This window comes from Xenopus laevis, chromosome 1S (assembly GCF_017654675.1).
Source record: "Xenopus laevis strain J_2021 chromosome 1S, Xenopus_laevis_v10.1, whole genome shotgun sequence".
In the NCBI taxonomy this organism is placed as follows: domain Eukaryota; kingdom Metazoa; phylum Chordata; class Amphibia; order Anura; family Pipidae; genus Xenopus; species Xenopus laevis.
In genome coordinates, this window is record NC_054372.1 from 84,361,425 (window position 1) to 84,389,184 (window position 27,760).

At 38.2% G+C, this 27,760-nt stretch overlaps 1 protein-coding gene across 1 annotated transcript in view; it reads left to right on the forward strand.

Annotated features, from left to right (window-relative positions):
• The window catches only part of b4galt1.1.S (UDP-Gal:betaGlcNAc beta 1,4- galactosyltransferase, polypeptide 1, gene 1 S homeolog), a 65,358-nt gene extending 37,815 nt beyond the window's left edge, over positions 1-27,543 (forward strand). Inside the window, exons 4-7 of the mRNA XM_018243539.2 lie at positions 4,306-4,493; positions 5,623-5,745; positions 17,254-17,358; positions 24,746-27,543. Coding sequence (XP_018099028.1) covers positions 4,306-4,493; positions 5,623-5,745; positions 17,254-17,358; positions 24,746-24,881 — 552 coding nt within the window. The 3' untranslated portion in view covers positions 24,882-27,543. The remainder of the gene's footprint in view (positions 1-4,305; positions 4,494-5,622; positions 5,746-17,253; positions 17,359-24,745) is intronic.
• Positions 27,544-27,760: the final 217 nt, after the last annotated feature.

Below are 27,760 nucleotides of genomic sequence, written 5' to 3' on the forward strand. Positions count from 1 at the left end.
CACGTACCTGATCACGCATGCGCCATAGCATTGGGGAGGGAGAGTGACAGAGGGGAGGGGAGAGCGACAGAGGGCAGAGAACATGAACTAGAGGTAAACAGACACTTTAACAGGTATATGCCCAGTCGCCCCTTATTATTGCGCTACATGTGTTTTTGCAGAGGCAATGCTCAGTATTTTTTTGCCATTTTGTAGCCACAAGTAGCTGCTACTAGTAGCTCCATGTGGCTTAAAGGAATTGTTCAGTGTAAAAATAAAAACTGGGTAAATAGATAGGGTGTGCAAAATAAAAAAAATGTTTCTACTATAGTGTTAGCCAAAAATGTAATGTATAAAGAATGGAGTGACTGTATGTCTAACATAATAGCCAGAACACTTCTTCCTGCTTTACAGCTCTCTTGGTTTACACTGACTGGTTACCAGGCAGTAACCAATCAGAGACTTGAGGGGGGTTACATGGGTCCTATCTGTTGTTTTTGAATCGGCGCTGACTGAACAGATATGTACCATGTGGCCGCCCCTTCAAGTCGCTGACTAGCTCAGAGTTATAGAGCTGAAAAGCAGGTGTTAGTCTTCTGGCTATTAATTACACAGTTTTTATTTTCACACTGAACTGTTCCTTTAAACCCTAAGGAGAGGCAACATGGGACATAACTGTTCACTGAGTTTGGGTTGTGGCCATTATGTTAGGCAGCCTGTCAGTCCAGCCTTTATAGATTACAGTTTTGGCTTACTAACTATATTAGAAACATTTTTATTTTGGTCATCTATTTAGTTTTTATTTTTATACTGAACAATTCCTTTAACCTTATCACTGCACTTGTTTTTAATTTGAATTAACTTTTAGTACAGTATGGCCACTTATTAGCAACTTTTTAATTGATCACTACATATATATATATATATATATATATATATATATATATATATATATATATATATATATATATATATATATATATATTGTGAATGTCTTTTCCCCTCAACTGGAAACAATTTGTATCACGCTCTGTGATTCAGAAAACCCTGGGATTGCTAGGAGACCATATTCTTTGCCATCTGACTTGATATAAAATAATGTTGATCTTGGCATCTGTTTATAAACAGCTACATTTTAACAACCAGAGATGAAAGAAAATATTCTGTAAAATAGATCAAAAATACAAATTTAGTCAAAGCACAATATAATATAATTCTGCATTAGTTGGGTAGGTTAGAAGAAAAGATGACATGTTTCCTTTTAACTCTGCAGAGAGGAATTGCTAAGTCCCTAAAGAATTTGTGTCTTAGATACCCAAAGCAGAGGCCCTTGACTATTATTGAAACACACATTCTGTTTGTTCAGTCATATTTTTAGTAAGGACTGTAACAAAGCTGAAAAACACCATTGGCACATGAGCAGGAGCTGTTTTTGCATATGGTATCATGTATGCAATATCTGAAACTAAACACCAAGCATTCATGTTCTGTAAATTTGAGAGCTAATGATTTCAGGCTTTTATTCAATCATAAAGCAAACACCTGTATCACTAGATCAAGCTGGTGAACCCTTAATTCATTCAAGTAATGATTATACTTTGTATACACATGAGCTCAATGGACTAATGCTGCTCTGACATACAAGCCTTATATTTTAAAAGAATTGTTTAGCATAAAAATAAAAACTGGTTAAATAGGCTGTGTTTCAACATAGTTAGTTAGCCAAAAATGTAATCTGTAAAGGCTGAAGTGACTGGATGTCACAAGGCTATGGACACACGCATGAATCTTCGTTTCGGTTTTAAAAAAGCTAGCCACCGCGTATCTGTAGCGTAAGTTGGCATTGCCATAACATTGCCTTAGCTTAAACCGCTAGCGGTATCTATGTTGTGGTCAGCTTTATTTAAATACTGCAACGCAAATCGCGCTGAAAACGTGCCGTAGATCCGCATGTGTGTCCATGGCCTAACATAATAGCCAGAACACTACTTCCTGCTTTGCAGCTCTCTTGGTTTCAACTGATTTGTAACCAGGCAGTAACCAATCAGTGACTTGAGGGGGGCACACGGGCCATAACTGTTTGTTTTTGAATTTGAGCTGCATGCTAAGGATCAATTGCAAACTCACTAAACAGTTATATCCCATGTGGCCCCCCTTCAAGTCGCTGGCTAACCCAGAGTTAGAGAGCTGAAAAGCAGGAAGCTGGGCTCTGGATATTATGTCTGGTCACTCCAGCCTTTATAGATTACATTTTGCTATATTTGACTATATTAGAAACATTTACATTTTGTACAGCCTATCTATTTACCCAGTTTTTATATTTACACTGAACTGTTCCTTTAAGAATGCACGGAAGCATAGGCCATACACAAATGGACATTAGCCTCATTTGTTTTTCTAATTCAAAATATACTAAATTTATTTTAGCAATAGAATCACAACACTGCCAATAGGCTCCTCCCTCTTGTTTTTGACATGTTCTGCAGTCAATAACAACACAGAAGCCCCATGTTGCCATGGCTTACTGCAGAAGTGGTAGCTCCTAGCAGCAGTATGGTTTACATAGTAACATAGTATATGAGAAAAAGAGACATTCATTCATCAACTTTAATTTAAGTTAAACCTACCTAACTGCTTTAGTTTTTCTTCACTTAAGTTAGAAAATACAAATAATGCAGCTAATGGTCCCTGATCCTATATTTTAAAGGAGACATTTAGCATATATTTTCACAATGCAGCAAACCATGTAAAATAGAAGTTTTTATTTTAATACCTTTTGGGTCAATGTCTGTATTAGCTTCTAAACTGTGCTCGCTCAGCCCACCCTCTTTGCATGCTTCCTGTTCAGGAGTCTCCAGTATTAGACTTTGGAGCCGCCGGACCTGAGCAGCAGTCACTGAGGGAAGAGTGGGCGTGCTTGTGATGTCACACTCAGTCCTTCCCTGCAGACATTTGATCACCCTTAATGCTTGTTTTCCCTTCCCTGTACTGCTCCTTTCTGTCCCTCTCTGTCCTGTTCCTTTTCCCCTCCCCTCCCTGTAGTGTTCGTTTCTTTCCCTCTCTGCCCTGTTCATTCAACCCCCTCTCTGCTCTGTTTATTTAACCCCCTCCCTGCACTCTTCATTTCACCTGCACGCAACAACCCCCCCCCCCCCCCCCGCAAGCTTGCTAATGCGTCAATTTAAAGAAAGGGAGGGGGATCTCAACACTATAGAGGAAACAGACCCTGCGATCCAGGCCCCCTTTTTACCCTGACCCCCCTTCCTCTATAGTTACGCCAGTGGTTGGGCACAAACTGGACAGAGGGTTTAAGGGTTCAGCCTGTCAAGTCAGTGCTGTGACCACTTCCTGTGAGAGAATGAACACCCCCACTCTTCATTTCAGCCCAGACTCAGATTAGAAAGGATCTCTCTGAAGCTCTGATATATTGACAGTTTTAGGAGGTACATTGCTTTCAAAACGTTTTTCTTTCTGTATCATTACATGTTTTGAGGAAGGATGAGTAATATATCTGAGTATGAAAGTTAAATAAAATGTCTCCTTTAAGCTGGCATGCCTTTCTTAAATGTAAGGAACACATGTCAAAGCTGCAGTAATAAATATGTCTAATAATAATAACTTAGGACGTAGGATATTCCACATAGTTAATTTAGTTTAAGCAAACCCTATGCCAGATATACCCAACATTAGGACCTGCAGAAGATGCTGCACCAAAATGATCAAAATTATCCCTAAAGGACTTCCATTGGTATTTTCACATTTTTGCAAGCAATTGTGAAAAGTAGGAGGAGATATGAATTCCAATGTTAAAGGAGTCATTTAGGACTACAGTACAGTGGGCTAAGTGTGCACTTTGTAGCACAATCACAGTGCAGCATTTTTTCCCATTAATCCAGTGTAATTGTGGTAGCTGGGGAAAGTGTGTCTGACAACTGCAGTTGTGCTTGTTAAACATTCTAGTTAGTGTTATTTCCAGCATTTTTCTTTAGAGTGACATGTGCAACCTATTCTCTACATGCAGCTGCGCTACGGAGATTGCTACCACCTTCAGGTGTGGTTGTAAATTGACCCCTTATATTTTGTGTTGGGGAAGAAAATGGTTGATCCCAATGTTATTAATAGGGAAGAAAGATAAATATATAGGAAGACAGGTATTTTTTCCAAAAAGGGTGGCAACCCTAACTGTATATGAGATCAGGGCTGTTTACTTAAAGTTTTACACTGTCTACTTTAAAGTTAAATAAATTGAATTTATTTTTGCATTACATCATAAAATATGTACATCAAATATTTTAAAATTATTTTTTTAATTAATTCTTTAAATAGGATGGAGACAACACATTTAACCGTGCCAAGCTAATGAACATTGGCTACGCAGAATCTCTGAAAGAGTATGATTACGACTGCTTTGTGTTTAGTGATGTTGATATTATCATTATTGATGATAGAAATCTCTACAAGTGTTTTAACCAGCCAAGGCACATATCTGTGGCTATGGATAAGTTTGGGTTTGGGTAAGTATTTAATCTTCTTTGCATTGTTACTGTATTGTACTTTAAAGAGCATTCACTTCAGCCTAAAACAGTGGTCTCCAACCAGTGGATCATGAGCAACATGTTACTCACCAACCCCTTGGATGTTTCTCCCAGTGGCCTCAAAGCAGATGCTTATTTTTTTGTCATGGCTTAAAGGCAAGATTTGGCTGCATAAAAAACATGTGTACTGCCTCCTGTAGGCTGCCAGTCCACATAGGGGCTACCAAATAGCCAATCTTATTTTGCACCAACCAGGAACATTTTTCATACTTACGTTGCTACCCAACTCTTTACATCTGAATGCTGCTTACGGGTAAAAATGGTTGGGGACCCCAGGCCTATAACTAATGACCATGTTAACATTTTATTTGTATCTGGGAAGCTTGTCCATCATGGGTTTTATATTACTTCGCAGTTTAACACAGAAAGGTTAATGGCCAATAGAATATGAAGTTTTGGCTTCTGAATGTAAAATTCTAAATTAACATTTTCTAAATATAGAGGATGATTGGAAAACATTTGCAGCCATGCTGCCAGTACCTCAATACTGTTTTGTTTGTTTGCATAAAGTAAGAAAATGTATTTCCAGGCAATTTTATAATATATATTCATTAAACATTTTAATTGGTTGTGATATTATTTGTAAATGTATCTCTGTCTGTTCTTTGAGAGTGACCCTTAAAACAGGAATCAGGTCTCTGACTTCCTGCATAATAGGAATTAGGTCTACTCTGGTTAAATTCAATCATCTGGCTTTCAACTTTGTGTAGTTTTTTTGCTGTTCCAATAAAAAAACTTGTTGTAAGTCTCATAAAGATATAATAACCGCCCAAACCATAAATCATTTATGGAAAAAACTGTGCTTGTACCAAAGGTAACCAACTTATAAATTAGTGATTCTTATTCAATGGCTTATGACCCATTCTGAGTGGGTCTGCATAGTAAGCACTTCCTGTGTTTTACTCCATGTCAGTGCAAGGCAAAATATACACATCTTCCAGGTAGATAATGGGTATGAAAGCTAAATGTGTATGTCATAATTAAAATGATGCAGGATTTCTCTGACTATTTGTGTATGCATGTCAGCCACAATGTTTTTATTTTTCAGTCTGCCATATGCCCAGTATTTTGGAGGTGTGTCTGCGCTAAGCAAAGACCAATTCAGAAGAATAAATGGATTTCCAAATAATTACTGGGGATGGGGAGGAGAAGATGATGATATATACAACAGGTAAGAATCTGCTGTTGTTACAGTACCTGCCGTTATAGTGGAGCGGCAGGGACAGCCGCCGATTTGCCAGTGGGGACTCCGTCAGACATTAAGGGGGTTATTTACTAATTAATTGTTAATTTGTGTTTTTTTTGCATCTCCATAATTACAAGATTTATTCATTTCGACACCATACAATAATGTTTGCTCTTTTTAACAAATGTTTGATCCCCCTATTTAAGGGGGACTTTTGCCCAGCATGTGTTCCCTCCAATCAATTTGCACTTACTGACTGGAGCAATATCTTTTACCAATATTTTTTACACTTCTTGCCATTCACAAAGGATTTGATTGAAAAACTGATCATCTTTACCCCAAATAAAGAAAACATGAAACATTTTGAAGTGTAATATATTTTTGAAATATATTAATAAATATTAAACAAGACCATCCAACAAGATGTGTTGATGACAAAGGTAGAATATTTTCATACAAACTTTTTGCAACATTTCCACAAGAAATAGAAAGAGATACCCTAGGCCTAGGTCACATCATAAACCTAATCTGAGCATTGTTTACATCCCCTAACAGCCTCTCTTCACCGTTAAAGGGCAGCGCTTTAAAAATGGTTACTCGGTTGCTGGCAAGCACTTGTTTCATGAGACTTGCCCCTACAGCCAGGTGATTGTAACAATGCAAGGCTCAGTCTGAAAATATACATTATGTGAACCAGGGGCGTAACTACAGCGGAAGCAGACCCTGCGGCTGCAGGGGGGCCCAGGAGGTACAGGGGGCCCCATGAGGCTCTCATTGATGAGCAATTTGAACATATATTGGTAAAACAGGACAAACACTGGATATGTTTGGGGCCCTAAAATTAATTTGCTGTGGGGCCCAGCAACATCTAGTTACGCCACTGATGTGAACAGCACATGCGGCCCGCGCCCCCCCCCCCCCCCCCTTTGTGTGGTTCCCCAAGTCTGTCTGCTGTGTCTGTTTACCATGTGTAAACTTTAAAGGGTATCACCACAGAGATTAATTGGCCCCTGCATTGTTTAAACCTCAAATTCAGACTGTTATCCCCTGTATTGTTCACACATGTAATCCCCCTGCACTGTTCACACCTGTAACACCTCTATTGTTCACACCCCTCCCTAAAGCCCTGTACTGTTCACACCAGAGACCCAGACTGAAACTGCTCACATTGTTCACATTTATAAAAACAGCTGACGGGGCACCAACATTGTGTCACTTTATGTAGCATATTTTAGAGTGGCCATGATAGGTTTCCCTGTCTCCTGCTCTGTTCTGCCTTTCTAATGCTTCATGTGTGTGTCATACTCTGCCTGCCATATACTCCCTGTGTGTTTCATACTCTGCCTGCCTTATGCTCTCTGTGTGTGTCATACTCTACCTGCCCTATGCTCCCGGTGTGTACCATACTCTGCCTGCCCTATGCTCCCTGTGTGTGCTATACTCTGCCTGCCCTATGCTCCTTGTGTGTGCCGTACTCTGCCTGCCCTATGCTTCCTATAGGTTAGGAAGTTTATTTGGGCAGGGGAACGTCCACTAATCAATTTTTCTATGCTTCGAGCCCCGGTTAATAAAGTGGGCCTCACCCTCCCAAATTTTTCATTATATTTCTGTGCCAGCCAGTTAGTGTATGCCTGGTGGTGGCCTACCCTGACCCCAAGAACCAAGCAACAGTGTTAGAGGCAGCCGTGATAACCTCATTTGAGGCCCTGGCCTCAGCTACATAGAGGTCTGCCCAGTGTGTACCCCTTGACACTTCCCATGAAAACAGTGACCCAAATCTTCACCAAAACGTTGGGATCTGCATACCAGAAAGCTAGTTGGTCCAAGTGGACCCCCACTCTGGACACAGTTCAGAACCCTACCTGATGCTAGTTTATGGGCTGCATCTGGTTTGAATGATATTATGCATTCTGGGAGGCTTAAGCTTTCTAGACCTTATTTCCAAAGGGCAGCCCCACTTTAGTGGAATGTTCGCTGGAGCTTTTCCTCCGTAGACCTGAACTTACCAAATCACTCAGTTGATTTTATGCCATCCTACTGCAAGGTAATTTTGACCCTATCAACCACATTAGGCTTAAATTGTCTCAAAATCTCCCATAGCTAAGTCTAGTGACTGGGAAGACCTGCTCAAACAGGTTGGCACAAATATACCCAGGTTCTGATGTTTGCCCCAAATGTAACTTGGACCAGGGAATTTTTTTTTCATGTGTTCTGTGACTGTCCTAAGATCCAACAATTTTGGACTACAATACTGAACACTTCTCTAGGGCTACCGAACATCTGGTCCCCAACGTTCTGCCTGCTGGGGCATACAAAGGGCCTCTCTTTGTCTTCCGCTGATAGACTATGTATTCTACAGCTTTTACACTATGATAAAAAAGCAATACTGCTGACTTGGAAAGCAATGGAGCTTCCTTCTTTGGCCTTTTGGATTAAATTAATAGAAGACATGCTTCCTGGCCAAAAATTAACATGTATGGCACGTGGATGCCGGGCCAAGTTTGAGAAGATCTGGAATCGCTGGCTAGAGGACCCTTGGACGGACAGTATTGCACCGTAAATGGAGCTACATTTGGCTGGTTGATAGCCATATACACTGATTATAATGCACAAATATATATATATATATATATATATATATATATATATATATATATATATATATATATATATATATACACACGACAAAAAAGCTGAAGCACACCAGGATTTTCTTCAAGAAATATAAAAGTATTTATTCCATCAACGTTTCGGCCCTCGAGTGGAGCCTTTATCAAGATAGAAATTACACCAAAGTGAAAACAATTTAAAGACTCACCCAGCTCACTCCCACCTCCCAGTGACGCCCCCCTTTTTTTTCAGGTGTGAGGGATAATTAGAGAATTCATTAATGTGACTGGTTCTTCCAGCAGGTACATTCTGTAGAAGCAAATACACATAAAACACAGAATGTGAAATCTAGTGTATAACGTGCTATAAATTAGTAATAAATATTAGACATCAAAAAAGATTTTTTTTTATGTAAAAACACTTAAAAATCCGCAAAAGGATTACCAGTATCAAAACCTAAAAACAAACTGTTTGCAGAGATCGCTAGATCCTATTTGGCAATCATCTTACTGAATCTACCGCTTCTATCTTTTGTCCAAAAAAGGAGAAAAAGAGCAATATTCATTGAGGCCGCGAGGGGCTACGGTGTCCAAAGTTTTAATCCAATAAACCTCTTTTTGCAAAAGTAACCGGTCCCAGTCTCCCCCCCTATTGGGTTCAGGTACCAAATCAATACCCATAAATTTCAAAGTGGGTAACCCATGTCCCTTTGCTAAAAAATGTTTGGGTAGTGGTAAATCCGATTTTCCTGATTCAAGGGCCCGTTTAATTGAGGATCTATGATTGCCCATTCTCTCCCGTAGATTATTTTGAGTTTTCCCAACATATGTTAACCCACACGGACAAGTTATAATGTAGATGACATGTGTTGTCGTGCAGGTAATACGATGTTTGATGGGTATTTCTTTACCAGAATGGGGGTGTCTAAAAGAATTACCTGTCGTCATCTGTCTACAAGTAATACACCCCGCACATTTAAAACACCCTTTCTTAAGTTTACTTGAAATGGCACTGCATGTATCGTAACATTGAACAGGATCTGTTTTCATCAGTAAACTTCTCAGATTAGGACCCCTTTTGAATCCCCATAGTGGTTTTTCCTTCACTTTATGGGCCAAACTTTTATCACTTAATATGATGGGCCAGTGATTGTCTACAATATTTCTAATTGCTGGGGAACCTGTAGTAAAAGTAGATGTTACAATAAAACGATTTCCTTCATTAGGTGTCTTCTTACCCTGACTCGCCCTCTCTTGTGCTATATGTGCTCGTGCCTTAATCAAGGCAGCCGATAAAATATTCTGGTCATAACCCCTTTGTATAAACCGGTCAAAGGTTTCTTGTAATTGTATCTCACAAATATCTTGTTCCGAATTGTTCCGCATAGTGCGTAAAAACTGAGAGAAGGGAACTGCATTTTTGGAACTTGGGGGATGAAAACTTGTGGCGTACAATAAAGTGTTCCTATCTGTGGGTTTACGATATAATTTGTAACCCAAGCTATTATCCCTTCTAAAAATTTCCACATCTAAAAATTGAATTTGTTGCGGATGTATTGTAGCAGTGAACCTAACTGGACTATCCAACCTGTTAAGGCCATCAACCATCGCATTCAATGCTGATTCGCTACCTCTCCATACGATTAAAATATCGTCAATGTAACGTAAATACAGTAACAGGGAATCACCATATAGAGGTACAATATTCTGCTGTTCGTACATGGCCATATAACAGTTGGCATAGGCCGGAGCCATCGAGGCACCCATCGATGTGCCTGTCTTTTGAAGAAAAAAATGTTTTTCAAACCGAAAATAGTTGCATTTCAATGTTAACTCCAATAATTGACAAATAAATTCAATTGGAGGACCAGCATACACAGCAGAATTTTGTAATGCCCACCTAACTGATTCAATCCCTTCAGAATGAGGGATAATAGTATATAAACTGCTTACATCGAGGGAAGCTAATAGTATGGGTTCATTAGGTAATTTTAAATTTGACACGATTTCCAAAAGTTGTTGAGTATCTTTTAAATAGTAGGGGAGAGCTTGTACAGTGCTTTGTAGACAGTCATCTAAAAATAGGCCAATGGGATGTAATAAACTTCCACGTGAGGACACTATAGGCCTACCGGGAGGATTTTTCACATCTTTATGTACCTTAGGAAGACAATAAAGTACTGGACAAATAGGGTGTTCCTGGGTAAGGAAAATTCTTTCTCCCTCAGTGATCCACTTTTGAGTTAAGGCATGTTTTAACACTAGTTCTATATCATCCTTGAATTTAAATACAGGATTAAAAGTTAGCCTTTGATAGACTGCAACATTATTAAGCTGATTAAATACCTCATCACGATAGTCTTTATAATTCATTATGACGATACCCCCTCCTTTGTCTGCTGGTCGTATTACAATGGATTTATCGTTATTCAAAGACTTAAGGGCTCCTCTTTCATCAGCAGACAAATTAGGGTGTACCTTAAATGAAGATTCAGATAAGTTAGAAATTTCGTGAGAAACAGTCTGCAAAAACACCTTAATATTAGTATTACTAGAACTAGGGTCAAAGTCACTTTTCATCTTCCATTTCAATTGAGTGTCGTCTTGTTTTTTGTCCCCATAATGTTCTAGCAAACGTAGCTTTCTGCCCATCTTGTAACAATCCACTTCACAATTAAATTTATTAAATGGTACTGTAGGGATAAAAGATGTACCTTTGCAAAGTAGTGATGACTCAGCTTGTGTCAGCGTGTGTTGTGACAAGTTATATATTGGAGTCAATGAGGGTATCTGGGAGGACGTCCTCCTCTGCTTCTTCCGCCTCCGGATGCGCCTCGGCCTGCTCTGCCTGCGCTCCTGGTACTCACTGGGGAAAATTCCTCTCTCGGTCCTCGGTCTGTGGGTAGGGTGTCCAGCTGAAAATGGATCGCTTTCTGGCTAGAAGAGGATGCGGCTGTGGCAGCGTGCTGTGTTAAAGGAACGTCGCGTCCTGATGACGTAATATCGTCTTCGCCGGCTGATTCGCCAGAGCTATCCACTGTACTAAGAGTACGGATGCGCTGTTTCCGCCATCTTGGTTGTCCTCTCCGCCATCCACCCGTTCCTCCTCCGCCTGCAAGCCACCTGTAAACGCGGTGTTGTTGGTAGTCTTCATCCACCTTGCGCAATTTCTCTCTTTTGAAGCGGAGTAAGTCATTTTTAAATGTGTCCACATTATTTTTCAATTTAGTGTGGAATTCTGCAAATGTTGCCTCATGTATGGCAACCTGGTGTGTATTTTCTAGTGTGGCAATTTCTTTTCGCACTTTACTTAATTCACTGCTAACTTCTTCGATGACCAAAACCATGAGGTCAAGGGAACAGCGATTTAACACTCCAATCCACTTCCTGCATAGGTCGGGATTGTGTCTTCTAGCGATCTAGCGATCTCTGCAAACAGTTTGTTTTTAGGTTTTGATACTGGTAATCCTTTTGCGGATTTTTAAGTGTTTTTACATAAAAAAAAAAATCTTTTTTGATGTCTAATATTTATTACTAATTTATAGCACGTTATACACTAGATTTCACATTCTGTGTTTTATGTGTATTTGCTTCTACAGAATGTACCTGTTGGAAGAACCAGTCACATTAATGAATTCTCTAATTATCCCTCACACCTGAAAAAAAAGGGGGGCGTCACTGGGAGGTGGGAGTGAGCTGGGTGAGTCTTTAAATTGTTTTCACTTTGGTGTAATTTCTATCTTGATAAAGGCTCCACTCGAGGGCCGAAACGTTGATGGAATAAATACTTTTATATTTCTTGAAGAAAATCCTGGTGTGCTTCAGCTTTTTTGTCGTGGATATGCTATTTCTGGATTGCACCCAGGTCTCTAACTCCTGAAGTGTGTGCCAAAGCCTTCTATACTGTATGAATTTTTCTTGCTTGGAGCACCACCATTTGTAACTTACAGCTACCCTACTCACCACATGGCCATGGAGGATTTCATGGAAAAGAGTGGACAGAATCTTCTGTATGCAGAGACGTGGCATATCACGGAATCTGAAATTGAAAAGGTATTGTGGCATAATACACATACTGAAGAACCTGGCATTGATTGCCCTAAAGATATATACAATAAACTCTTTCATCTTAAAAAACGTGAAGTAGATCTAGATTTGCATGGTCTATTTCTGTCAGACTATTTTAGATCCAAGAGAATACCACGTGGATTTCGCATTAAAAACTCTCCAACTATTGGAAGACACAATCCCGACCTATGCAGGAAGTGGATTGGAGTGTTAAATCGCTGTTCCCTTGACCTCATGGTTTTGGTCATCGAAGAAGTTAGCAGTGAATTAAGTAAAGTGCGAAAAGAAATTGCCACACTAGAAAATACACACCAGGTTGCCATACATGAGGCAACATTTGCAGAATTCCACACTAAATTGAAAAATAATGTGGACACATTTAAAAATGACTTACTCCGCTTCAAAAGAGAGAAATTGCGCAAGGTGGATGAAGACTACCAACAACACCGCGTTTACAGGTGGCTTGCAGGCGGAGGAGGAACGGGTGGATGGCGGAGAGGACAACCAAGATGGCGGAAACAGCGCATCCGTACTCTTAGTACAGTGGATAGCTCTGGCGAATCAGCCGGCGAAGACGATATTACGTCATCAGGACGCGACGTTCCTTTAACACAGCACGCTGCCACAGCCGCATCCTCTTCTAGCCAGAAAGCGATCCATTTTCAGCTGGACACCCTACCCACAGACCGAGGACCGAGAGAGGAATTTTCCCCAGTGAGTACCAGGAGCGCAGGCAGAGCAGGCCGAGGCGCATCCGGAGGGGGAAGAAGCAGAGGAGGACGTCCTCCCAGATACCCTCATTGACTCCAATATATAACTTGTCACAACACACGCTGACACAAGCTGAGTCATCACTACTTTGCAAAGGTACATCTTTTATCCCTACAGTACCATTTAATAAATTTAATTGTGAAGTGGATTGTTACAAGATGGGCAGAAAGCTACGTTTGCTAGAACATTATGGGAACAAAAAACAAGACGACACTCAATTGAAATGGAAGATGAAAAGTGACTTTGACCCTAGTTCTAGTAATACTAATATTAAGGTGTTTTTGCAGACTGTTTCTCACGAAATTTCTAACTTATCTGAATCTTCATTTAAGGTACACCCTAATTTGTCTGCTGATGAAAGAGGAGCCCTTAAGTCTTTGAATAACGATAAATCCATTGTAATACGACCAGCAGACAAAGGAGGGGGTATCGTCATAATGAATTATAAAGACTATCGTGATGAGGTATTTAATCAGCTTAATAATGTTGCAGTCTATCAAAGGCTAACTTTTAATCCTGTATTTAAATTCAAGGATGATATAGAACTAGTGTTAAAACATGCCTTAACTCAAAAGTGGATCACTGAGGGAGAAAGAATTTTCCTTACCCAGGAACACCCTATTTGTCCAGTACTTTATTGTCTTCCTAAGGTACATAAAGATGTGAAAAATCCTCCCGGTAGGCCTATAGTGTCCTCACGTGGAAGTTTATTACATCCCATTGGCCTATTTTTAGATGACTGTCTACAAAGCACTGTACAAGCTCTCCCCTACTATTTAAAAGATACTCAACAACTTTTGGAAATCGTGTCAAATTTAAAATTACCTAATGAACCCATACTATTAGCTTCCCTCAATGTAAGCAGTTTATATACTATTATCCCTCATTCTGAAGGGATTGAATCAGTTAGGTGGGCATTACAAAATTCTGCTGTGTACGCTGGTCCTCCAATTGAATTTATTTGTCAATTATTGGAGTTAACATTGAAATGCAACTATTTTCGGTTTGAAAAACATTTTTTTCTTCAAAAGACAGGCACATCGATGGGTGCCTCGATGGCTCCGGCCTATGCCAACTGTTATATGGCCATGTACGAACAGCAGAATATTGTACCTCTATATGGTGATTCCCTGTTACTGTATTTACGTTACATTGACGATATTTTAATCGTATGGAGAGGTAGCGAATCAGCATTGAATGCGATGGTTGATGGCCTTAACAGGTTGGATAGTCCAGTTAGGTTCACTGCTACAATACATCCGCAACAAATTCAATTTTTAGATGTGGAAATTTTTAGAAGGGATAATAGCTTGGGTTACAAATTATATCGTAAACCCACAGATAGGAACACTTTATTGTACGCCACAAGTTTTCATCCCCCAAGTTCCAAAAATGCAGTTCCCTTCTCTCAGTTTTTACGCACTATGCGGAACAATTCGGAACAAGATATTTGTGAGATACAATTACAAGAAACCTTTGACCGGTTTATACAAAGGGGTTATGACCAGAATATTTTATCGGCTGCCTTGATTAAGGCACGAGCACATATAGCACAAGAGAGGGCGAGTCAGGGTAAGAAGACACCTAATGAAGGAAATCGTTTTATTGTAACATCTACTTTTACTACAGGTTCCCCAGCAATTAGAAATATTGTAGACAATCACTGGCCCATCATATTAAGTGATAAAAGTTTGGCCCATAAAGTGAAGGAAAAACCACTATGGGGATTCAAAAGGGGTCCTAATCTGAGAAGTTTACTGATGAAAACAGATCCTGTTCAATGTTACGATACATGCAGTGCCATTTCAAGTAAACTTAAGAAAGGGTGTTTTAAATGTGCGGGGTGTATTACTTGTAGACAGATGACGACAGGTAATTCTTTTAGACACCCCCATTCTGGTAAAGAAATACCCATCAAACATCGTATTACCTGCACGACAACACATGTCATCTACATTATAACTTGTCCGTGTGGGTTAACATATGTTGGGAAAACTCAAAATAATCTACGGGAGAGAATGGGCAATCATAGATCCTCAATTAAACGGGCCCTTGAATCAGGAAAATCGGATTTACCACTACCCAAACATTTTTTAGCAAAGGGACATGGGTTACCCACTTTGAAATTTATGGGTATTGATTTGGTACCTGAACCCAATAGGGGGGGAGACTGGGACCGGTTACTTTTGCAAAAAGAGGTTTATTGGATTAAAACTTTGGACACCGTAGCCCCTCGCGGCCTCAATGAATATTGCTCTTTTTCTCCTTTTTTGGACAAAAGATAGAAGCGGTAGATTCAGTAAGATGATTGCCAAATAGGATCTAGCGATCTCTGCAAACAGTTTGTTTTTAGGTTTTGATACTGGTAATCCTTTTGCGGATTTTTAAGTGTTTTTACATAAAAAAAAAAATCTTTTTTGATGTCTAATATTTATTACTAATTTATAGCACGTTATACACTAGATTTCACATTCTGTGTTTTATGTGTATTTGCTTCTACAGAATGTACCTGTTGGAAGAACCAGTCACATTAATGAATTCTCTAATTATCCCTCACACCTGAAAAAAAAGGGGGGCGTCACTGGGAGGTGGGAGTGAGCTGGGCGAGTCTTTAAATTGTTTTCACTTTGGTGTAATTTCTATCTTGATAAAGGCTCCACTCGAGGGCCGAAACGTTGATGGAATAAATACTTTTATATTTCTTGAAGAAAATCCTGGTGTGCTTCAGCTTTTTTGTCGTGGATATGCTATTTCTGGATTGCACCCAGGTCTCTAACTCCTGAAGTGTGTGCCAAAGCCTTCTATACTGTATATATATATATATATATATATATATATATATATATATATATATATATATATATATATGTATAATTTGTAACTCAGTGACAGGGAAGCCCATCAATACTCTGTCTCTCTTTCCTCTATAACACTCATTTTTCCTCCTTTTTGTTTTTTTTTTTCCTTTTTCTCTCTCTCCAATAAATGCGAAAATGTTAATGAATAAAACTTTCAAAACAAAGATAGTTTAGACTTTCCTACTCCAAGAAAAAGATATTTTGCAGCATATCAGAACCATGATTTTGAGTCTTTTTTTTTTTAATTTGTTTTTTATTAACTTTTTTCAAAAAGACAAACAGAAGTACAGAAGAAAACAAAAGAAAGTCTTACAATCGTCTACCTAGGGGTAGTCAATGGGTCACACATTAGTTACAACAAAGCGATATGCATGCATTTGCTTCATGAGGAGCAATACAACCATGCCTAAGTCAATGCTTGGAGTGAGTGAGTAGCAGTGTCAGGCAGCTCAAGCCAAGGACCCCATATCTTCAGGAATTTTTCCGGACACCCTCTAGCTAAATACACTGCCTTCTGCAGGGGGAGAATTTCTTTATCAGTCGTTTCCATCGACTTAAAGAGGGGGGGGCAAGTATCCTTCCAAGTCAACAGAATGGCTTTCTTAGCATAATACAGTAATTGCAAATAAAATAATCTCTGGCACTGGGGGAAAGTAAGTGGTTCAGTGTGACCCATTAGACATACTGTAGCTCCGGGGAGCGAATATTCGGTAAGTCAAAGCTAGATTGAATAAAATCTAGTACTTTCCCCCAGTACCCTTGTATCCTAGGGCATTCCCAGAACACATGGAAGAGAGTTCCAACCTCTACTCCACATTTGTAACAGGTGTCTGGCGTTCCCGGGTATATCTTGGCAAGCCGTTGGGGGGTAAGATACACCCTATTGAAAAATTTTATCTGAATCAGTCTATCCCTATTTGACATGGAAAGTTCTGGAATCTGCTCTATGACACCCTTCCAAGCCTCCTCATCCATAGCTGGGATATCTACTTCCCATTTTAGGCGTAAACGATCCACATGAGTCATTTTTTAAAGATGACAAAAAACCCCAGTTATGTTGGTATTTTTTAGTGTCTTTTTTTTTAGCGAGTTTTTTCATTCTTTAACTGTAAAGTTGCTAAATTTGCTGGGAGCTTGTTTCTTGGATGGAAAGTGCATTTATAGCATGCATTGATATTCTTTTTCAGGATTGTAACCAAAGGCATGTCAATCTCCCGGCCAGATACCGTAACTGGTAAATGCCAGATGATCAAACATAATAGAGATGAAAAAAATGATGACAATCCAAAAAGGTATATTTTGTAATCACAGATTGTTTTTAAATTGAATAGTTTAAAAAGTAGTAGTTTAAAAACTACTTTTTAAACTATGAATGTACAATAAAAGTTACTTATAGGTTATGTTGATCGTTTTTTGCTGAAAAGTCTGTTTTTGTAAATAATTTTTAGTTGCTGTTCCTAAATCTGACTGTTTTGCCAACCTGACTGTCCCATCTCAGCCTGTCAGTTAAAGTTTCTAATGCTAGCTGCTGCACAAATAAGGCAGCCCCCTCTTAGACGAGCACGGGGAGTCAGATGGGTAATGTAAAAAACTTTGAGCAAATACTTTTATGGCAAAATCATAAGTAGCAAACAAAGCTAATACCATGATAGATGTAAAAATGGTTTAATTTCTGGTGTCAGTATCTCTTTAAGTGTGTTTTTTGTCTGAAATAATTTTTTTTCCATTCCAGTCAAATAAAAACCACCAGATACTTTGGTTTATCACGTGAAAATTCATGGGCAAGATTCAATTTGAGATGCAATTTAATTCAGAAAAACATCTCACGTTTTATCAGGTGAAAACTTTATTGAAGTCTATGGGAAAAAACTCGAACAAAATTTCTCCTCAAATTGAATCTGGTCCATGAGTTTTCACGTGATAAACTAATTTTTTTTCTCAGTGAATGTATTTTGGCCCAAATCTTATATATAAAGTACTGAAAAAAACACTTTTCCAGGTTAATTTTGTCAAAAGCAACTACAAAGAGATCTGATCATGAAGGAAGAAAATGGTCCCAAAAGGCATGTTATATCCCTAATTTCTTAAACACAGTCCTTCAGGGAGTAGTCTATGTAGAGACTGGAACTGAAACAGTAACCACATCACTATGCAGATATTTTATTTGCATTGATCAGAACAATTATGCAGCCACTATCCAGTAGAGCCCCAAGCCATTGAGGGTCAGACAAAAAAAAATCATACAACACCAATCATTTAGTTTACTCATTAAAATAACTTTTGTTAGACTGAATGTCTTTTGTGTAGTTTGAGGATTGACTTTACCTAAATATTAAGAGGCACATTTATCAAGGGTCGAATTTCGAGGCTTAATAAACCCTCGAATTCGACCATCGAAGTTAATTCCTTCGAATATCGAATTCGAAGGATTTAGCGCAAATCCTTCAATCGAAGTAAAAATCGCAATCAATCGTACGATTTTTCTTCGATCAAAAAAATTTAAGAAAAGTGCTGGGGAAGGTCCCCATAGGCTAACATTGTACCTCGGTAGGTTTAAACTGCCGAAGTATGTAGTGAAAGTGTTTTTTAAAGAGACAGTACTTCGACTATCGAGTGGTCGAATAGTTGAACGATTTTTAGTTCGAATCGAAGTCCATTGTAGCCTATTCGATGGTTGAAGTACCCAAAAAAATACTTCGAAATTCAAAGTTTTTTTCATTTGAATACTTCACTCAAGCTTAGTAAATGTGCCCCCTAAATTTGTTTCGTTTATCACATTTGTGAGCAACATGTTGCTCATCAACTGCTTGGATGTTGCTTCCAGTGTCCCCAAAGCAGGTGCTTATTTTTGAATTCTTGGCTTGGTGGCAAGCTTTGGGTGAATAAAAACAAGATGTACTACCATACAAAGCTTCCCGTAACCTGACAGTCTGCATAGAGGCTAGTAGATAGCCAGTCACAATCCTTATTTGGCACCCCATGGACTTTTATGAAGCTTGTTTTGCTCCTCAAGTCTTCTTACATTAAATTGTGGCTCACAAATAAGAAAGGTTGGGGACCGCTGTAGCACAACATGTAGTAGTGAGGTGTGGGCCTGCAATTCAAACAGTAACCACCTTCAAAAATACTTACTGATATTTTTGCCACCCAGTCTACAACTTTGTCCAGATATTCCTGCAAGGATGTTGCAATCTGTATAGAATTAATTGATCTACATAGTTTTGATCAGCAGATCACCCAGAAACATTACTTTCAATGCCCTAAAAAAAATAACCCTGAACGTGAAAAAAAGTCAAATGCAGCAAAATCACATTCTGTTCATCATTTTCAATAAGCCTTCTAATTGAAAACATTTGAATGGAAAAAAATTGCTTGATTTTTACTTGGGTTAACTCCAATTGACTTTTACATGAACTCATGAGTTTTTTTTGCACTTCAAACATAGCTTTGGAAACTGTTTAGCTCCAAAAAACCTATATTGCAGTAAAAACTTATATTTAAATATTGATACTCGAAATATGCCTCTTGTAGTGTTTATACAGTAGGTCCTAAAAGAAGAATCTCACCCCTCTGTCTTGTGTTTCTTAAATGCTTTCTATCTTATTCCTTAATACTTTTACACTTCTTCCTTAATTGAATACATTGAGAAGAGTAATGATGTAACACATAGTTTCAAATTACGGTATGGGATCCGTTATCCGGAAACCCATTATCCAAAAAGCTCAGAATTACAGAAAGGCTGTCTCCCGTAGACTCCATTATAATTAAATAATTAATTTTTTTTTACATGATTTTCTTTTTCTCTGTAATAATAAAACAGTACCTTGTACTTGATCCAAACTAAGATATCTTTATTGGAACCAGTCTATTGGGTTTATTTAATGTTTAAATGATTTTCTAGTAGAAGGTATGAAGATGCAAATTACAGAAGTATCTGTTATCCGGCATACCCCAGGTCCCCAGCATTCTGTACAATCATTTCTGTCTACCAACTGAAGTAATGTTTTTGGGGTGTTGAGTGTTGAAGTTTGCTTTCCTGAAATTAAGAGTTCTTGTTGACGCAATGTATATTTGTTTTGTTTTTTTTGCAACAAACATTAATAAGATAGTATTATGGTTTCTTTTACACATGTTCTAGTACATTTGTTATTCATTCTGGGTTGTTAGAGATCACTAAATCCAATATAGCACCCTTTGTGGTTGGGTCCTCAAAAATATGTGACATGAAGTTTTTATGCAGAATGTTTATAAATTTGTTTGAAAACTATGCAGTCCTTTCTATTTGTAACCTCTTCATTTTCATTACAGGGGGGTCTGTAGCATAACCCTACAATTAAAGGAGATGTTCACCTTTATTACAGTTATATATACATTTTTTAATAAAAACAAATTGTAAATATTGTTTAAATGGCAAAGTCTGTAACAAAGGTGAACATCCCCTTTAATTTGCCTGATGCCTTACAGTCTGGTACAAGTTCAGTCCATAAGGCTTCAGCTCTCCTCCTAAACTTCTTTCTTAATATGAGGTTTAAATCATGCTTAAAATTCATACATACCCCTCCCGATTTTCTATTTCCCCTTCCCTTTTGAAATAAGGGCCATTAACTCCAGCTCTCCCACCTTACTGGCCAAGCTTGTTGTATTAGTAAATATACATATGATGTACAAGGTGCTATATTTCCTATACTTGACTTGTCCTTCCTGCCACATAAAATATGTTATATTTATCTCTCCACCCCCATTTCCCTTACTACATAAATATCCTCATGGAATATATCTTCATGCTGCTCTCCCTGTATCTAGTTTAAAATCTCCTCCAAAATTCTAGCTATGCTCTCTGCTGAAACAGCTGCATCATCATCATGGCTCATCTTTGGCAAAGAACCTGTAGTAGATGAAAAAAATCAACACTAGCAATACCACAGTAGTACCACACTAGCAATACTGTTAGGAAGATCCAATATATCTTTTAGGGGGCTCCCTTTCCTTGCAGATGTAATAATAACGCAGATAACTGATTCCAGCATAAACAAATTTAGAGAGATCTGGCATAGTGCCGAGAGACTGGCGAATTGCTAATGTGGTGCCTCTATTCAAAAAAAGATCCCGTTCTCAGCCTCAAAACTCAGTTTGTAAGTAAGGTCAGTTAGTCTGACGTCAGTGGTAAGAAAGCTTTTCGAAGGGTTAATAAAGGATAAGATACTGGACTTCATAGCAAATCATAATACTATGAGTTTGTGCCAGCATGGTTTTATGCGTAATAGATCTTGCCAGACTAACTTAATTTCTTTTTATGAAAAGGTAAGTAGAGACCCCGATTCTGGGATGGCAGTGGATGTGATTTACTTAGACTTTGCTAAAGCATTTGATACAGTGCCACACAAAAGGTTACTGGTTAAATTAAGGAATGTTGGCCTTGAACATAGTATTTGTACCTGGATAGAGAACTGGCTAAAAGATAGACTACAAAGAGTGGTGGTAAATGGAACATTTCCTAATTGGACCAGTGTTGTTAGTGGAGCACCGCAGGCCTCTGTACTAGATCCCTTGCTTTTCAACTTGTTTATTAAATACCTGGAGGTGGGCATTGAAAGTACTGTTTCTATTTTTGCAGATGATACTAAATTGTGCAGAACTATAGGTTCCATGCAGGATGCTGCCACTTTGCAGAGTGATTTGTCTAAATTGGAAAACTGGGCAGCAAACTGGAAAATGAGGTTCAATGTTGATAAATGCAAAGTTATGCACTTTGGCAAAAATAATATAAATGCAAGTTATACACTAAATGGCAGTGTGTTGGGAGTTTCCTTAAATGAGAAGGATCTAGGGGTCTTTGTAGATAACACGTTGTCTAATTCTGGGCAGTGTCATTCTGTGGCTACTAAAGCAAATAAAGTTCTGTCTTGCATAAAAAAGGGCATTAACTCAAGGGATGAAAACAAAATTATGCCTCTTTATAGGTCCCTGGTAAGGCCTCATCTGGAGTATGCAGTGCAGTTTTGGACTCCAGTCCTTAAGAGGGATATAAATGAGCTGGAGAGAGTGCAGAGACGTGCAACTAAATTGGTTAGAGGGATGGAAGACTTAAATTATGAGGGTAGACTGTCAAGGTTGAGGTTGTTTTCTCTGGAAAAAAGGCGCTTGCGAGGGGACATGATTACACTTTACAAGTACATTAGAGGACATTATAGACAAATAGCAGGGGACCTTTTTACTCATAAAGTGGATCACCGTACCAGAGGCCACCCCTTTAGACTAGAAGAAAAGAACTTTCATTCGAAGCAACGTAGGGGGTTCTTCACAGTCAGGACAGTGAGGTTGTGGAATGCACTGCCGGGTGATGTTGTGATGGCTGATTCAGTTAATGCCTTTAAGAATGGCTTGGATGATTTTTTGGACAGACATAATATCAAAGGCTATTGTGATACTAAGCTCTATAGTTAGTATAGGTATGGGTATATAGAATTTAATTAAAAGTAGGGAGGGGTGTGTGTATGGATGCTGGGTTTTCATTTGGAGGGGTTGAACTTGATGGACTTTGTCTTTTTTCAACCCAATTTAACTATGTAACTATGATTACTGGTGATTTAAAAACTGTGAGCTCTAACAGGCCCGGATTTGCAGCAAGGCCGCATAGGCCCGGGCCTAGGGCGGCAAAAAAATAGGGGCGGCATGCCGCCCAGCCGCACTATGGGGACGCTTGCGTCCCCATTCAATTACAGCAGCTGCGCCGGCGAAAAAACGCCGGCGCGCTGGGAAGGGGAGGTGAGGTGGGCGCTAGGACCGCGCAGCCGCCTGGTCGGACCGCGCGGCCTAGGGGCGCCGCATATTGAAATCCGGCGCTGAGCTCTAATACATCTTCCAGGCAAAAGGAGCACCCCTCCCCAAAGGTTAAGCATCTCCATAGTAGTAATGATCCAGGATTATTAAACCAGGAGCTCCCCATCTTGGATTTCAAAGCAGAGGTTCTCCTTTTTCCTAGATGTATTAGAGCTCACACTTTTAAAATCACCAGAAATCCTGTCTCTCTGATATTGTTAGCAGTGTTAATGACACACACTTGCACAAATTGCTTTGAGCAGCTACTTAGAAGCTTAGCTTCAGGGTTGTTGCAAATTATTAAAGGAAACCTATACCCCCTGAAAAATGTAGGTCTTCATGAAAATATATTACATAAAACAGCTCATATGTAAAGCCCTGCTTCATGTAGATAAACCATTTTCATAATAATATACTTTTTTAGTAACATGCCATTGGCAATATAAATTGCAATTTTATAAATAAGGGCCGGATTCACTGTGTACACAAATGTTAATCGGCTGATCTGACTTAACATGTATGTTACTGTTTCTTTAAGCGCTTCAACAGTCTTAAGTGGTGTTTTCTGTGCTTTATGAGTATGAAGACATAGGGGCAGATTTCGACTTTAAAAAACCCTCAAATTCGACCCTTGAAGTAAAATCCTTCGAATATCGAATTCGAAGGATTTACCGCAAATACTTAGGGGCAAATTCACTAAGGCGCGAAGCGCCGAACGCTAGCGTTAATTCGCTAGCGTTTGGCATTTTCGCTACTGCGCAAATTCACTAACGAACGCTGGCGTAGTTTCGCTAGTGTTACTTCGCAACCTTACGCCAGGCGAATCTTCGCTAGCAACGAAACTACGCAAATTCACTAACTTGCGCAGTGTAGTGAACGCTACCTTTTACGCTAGACTTCCTTCGCCACCTCAGACCTGGCGAAACGCAATAGAGTAGATAGGGATTGTTTAAAAAAAAGTCAAAATTTTTTCGAAGTCCCAAAAAACGCTGGCGTGTTTTCTACATGATGGCTGATAGGCTGAAAAAGATCGAAAATTTTTTGGGGCTCCCCTTCCTCCCCCCTACATTTCCTGACTCATGGCAACTTACCTAGACAGTGGGCACATGTGTAGGGCAAAATAAAATTTTTATTTGCAGATTTGAAGGTTTTCTAGGCATTTGTAGTGCAGATACGTGTTCCTCCATTGAAATTTGAATTTCGCGCCGTATGCAAATTAGCCTTCGCTAGCGCAACTTCGCTTTATATAGCGAAACAACGCTAGCACAACCTTACGCTACCCCTATGCGCAACTTCGGATTTTAGTGAATTTGCAAAGCGCTTGGGAAACTACGCCTGGCGAAGTGCGGCGAAGTTGCGCCTGGCGCAACTTCGCATCTTAGTGAATTTGCCCCTTAGATCGAACAATCAAATAAAAATCATTCGATTGAACTATAAAATCCTTCGAATCGATTCGAACGATTTTAAGCGATCGATGGAAGGATATTTATTCGACCACAAAAAACGTAGAAAAGTGCTGGGGAAGGTCACCATAGGCTAACATTGAACCTCGGTGGCGAAAAGTGGCAAAGTATGAAGTCAAAGTATTTTTTAAAGAGACAGTATTTTGACTATCGAATGGTTGAATAGTCGAACGATTTTTACTTCGAAACGTTCAAATCATTCGATCGAATTTGACCCATTCGATGGTCGAAGTACCAAAAAAAATACTTCGAAATTCGAATTTTTTATCATTCGAATCCTTCACTCGTGCTTAGTAAATCTGCCCCATAATCTGTTTTTTATCAGGATTTTTTTAAAAAAATTGCATCTTTTTCAAATGCTTGCTGAAGTATCTAAATAATGTTCTTAATCTTCTAGGTTTGACTTGATTTCACAAACAAGACAAACTATGGATAAAGATGGGATTAATTCACTGTCCTATAAAGTAGTGAAGACAGAAAAGCTTCCGTTTTATGTAAAAATCACAGTGGATGTTGGTATTCCATCAGGCTAATGTTTTTAGACTTTAAAATGCATTAATGACTGTTCAAAATGGCTTTAACATATTTGAATGTGGCCTTCAGCAGCCAAATTTTATTACAGAATTTTTAAAAAATATTTTTACAATATAGCCACAAGATTTGGAGTCAAGCAGTTACAAAATGTTCATGTATTTGACCAAATTAGTGACACACACCAGGAAATGATTGTACTACTTGTGTATAATGCTGCTATTTATTTATGAATGTTTACACAGTGATGAGAAAATGTAAAGGTAGTAAAGAAAAACCCAGTAAACAAAAATTCACATTTAATGAGGTAAAATTGTTCAGTGGACAGTTATAACATTGTAATTGTCATTGTCGGGCACTGCTTAAATTTGGCCTCGTTTTGTAGGTGCAAAAAATAACTTGTTTTATAAAACTGCATCCTGCTTTATACACGCAGACTGATACAAGCTATAAAAGGCATAACCTTTTATAACATACAGTTAATCTTTACTTTTTTGGCTAAAGTATGTTAAAAAAATCTCTCCACCTGAAAAGGCCTCAAAGCACCTTACAGATAAAAGAGATTGTGTGTTGAAGAATCCCTCATCATATATACTTCCACCACTTTACACTCTTTTTTTTTTTTCTTTTACCACATCTCCATTATTAACAGGGATGGTAGGCAACATGCTTCTAGACTGCAACGAATTAAAGGGCCACTTGCTGGAACCAATTTATTTGCAATCGGTGGCATTTCTATATGTAAATGGTCAAAATGTTATTATTATCAGTAATGTACCTTGAAACTATGATTAAAAAATGATGATGAGTGGGCCAAACTAAAACAAACTAAAAATAAGAAATTTTCTGTATATCTGTCTAATAACACAAATCTATTTTTATGATTAGTAGATATGCTAGAAGCCAGAGAAAGTATTGGATTGGAACAATGACTAATTTCAATTAGCATATCATCAGACCTCATCATCTACAGTTAACTATGAATAAAAACACTCCTTCACTGTAACATCTGAAGCTGGTGATCAGTGTAGGATATGACAAACAAGTGCCTTCTTATATACAAGAAATTTATGAAAATTTTGGTTTTTAGAGCATATTTATACAAAGCCTGTTCAAAATGTCTTTCTATTGAAGAAAACATATTTCACAGAAAACATTCATTAATATAAAAAATACATAAGTCAAATTTAAGTTTCCTACTGGACATATTTCCATCATTTATCAATTATATTTTTGCCAGACATAAAGCCTCTCTAGGAACCTCATGATCCCTGAAACAGAAAGGGATAAAAAGATAATATTCCACCTTTATTTAAGACCAAAAGTTTATTATATGAAACTAAGTATATTTGAGGTATGTTGTTTGACTTACTTAAAATAGAAATGTGCCTTTTATGTTAAATCTCAACAATCCTCTATATCTTTATACTGAACATACAGTATATACTTATATTAAAGTGCCTTGATTATAGAAAACTGTGTCTATGCAGGTGAAACACAGGGTATCACCAATCCTGGTGCCTTAAGGAGACATTTCACGAACAGGAGATGTATGTGCTGTAGCTGAGAATTTTCACCTACATTCCAACTCACACTCTTTTTGTATATGCTGAAACTAAGTCACATGCTGTACTTAATCCCACTATGCTTTTGAATTAGATTTTTAAACAGCACAATATATGCTTTGTTGTTTATATATGTTTACATTGCATATTTCATTTTAGCAGTAAAATATTTGGCAGTAAAATGTTAAACTCTGGGATCTCAAATCTCTAGGTGCTGAAACAATGCAGTATTTTTTTGAACCAAGAGATGATTTCTATTTATCTAATGTATGAATAAAGATAAGATGAGCTTGTGATTCTGTGCATGTTTAAACAAAACACATATCAAAAGACAACTTTTTTTTTCCAGGCTGGGTTATTTAACTGCATGTTAAAATATCCATGATATTATATTTTATAGAACCAGATGGTCAGAGTATATTTGGACTTGTGTTACAAATCATTGGTGATTACTCTTTTACTGTATGTTGTATTATGTATTGTAGGGAAATGAATGTGTGTGTTTGAGTTCAATCTAGCTTTAATATTATGCCAATGTTGAGGATGCGGCTATGCACTGTTATACAGCAGATCTAGTACTGATTGCAAGCTCTTGCTTTACAGTTGCCAATTTGAATATGTTTATACATTTTTGCATTTATGCATCAAGAGAAAAAACAGCAGATGAAAAAGTGTGACAATAAAAGCAGAAATGCAGCAAGAGCACATGTATTCTCTTGAATGTGTTATAATTTACTGATAGGCTGCCCCTACTGATCATATTATTACCATTTCTCTAACAACCAGAAATTCATAGTAGATGAGGCTTAAAAAACAAATCCGTAAGTTAAACCCTTTTGTCAAAAACTAGCCTGCCTAACTGCTGGTTGATCCAGAGGCAGACAAAAAACCCAGTTTGAAACCTTTCCGATTAGCCTCAGAGTGGGAAAAATTCAGGTCTTTGAGCAGGTAATCATTTGATATAAATTTTGTATGATTTTAATATTATTGCACATCATGTTTACTTTCAAATTGTATCATTTAATTATATTTGTAAAAAATATACTTCAAAAATTATTTTTACATAAAATGATATAATAAACACATATTTGGTAAACTATTTCATATTCCTTGTTATTTCTTTTAAGAAAGTAAAGTTTATATTTTTGCGTGGGGCATGTTTCATATTTTCATTACTACACTTTCCATATATCTATTCTAATGTTAATTACATAATAGGACAAACAGGAAATCGTTATAGGAAGGCTTGTATGTTATGTCCTGTCACATACAGTAAATAGTTTCACAGATTACAAAATTCTATAGTTAGGGCTAGT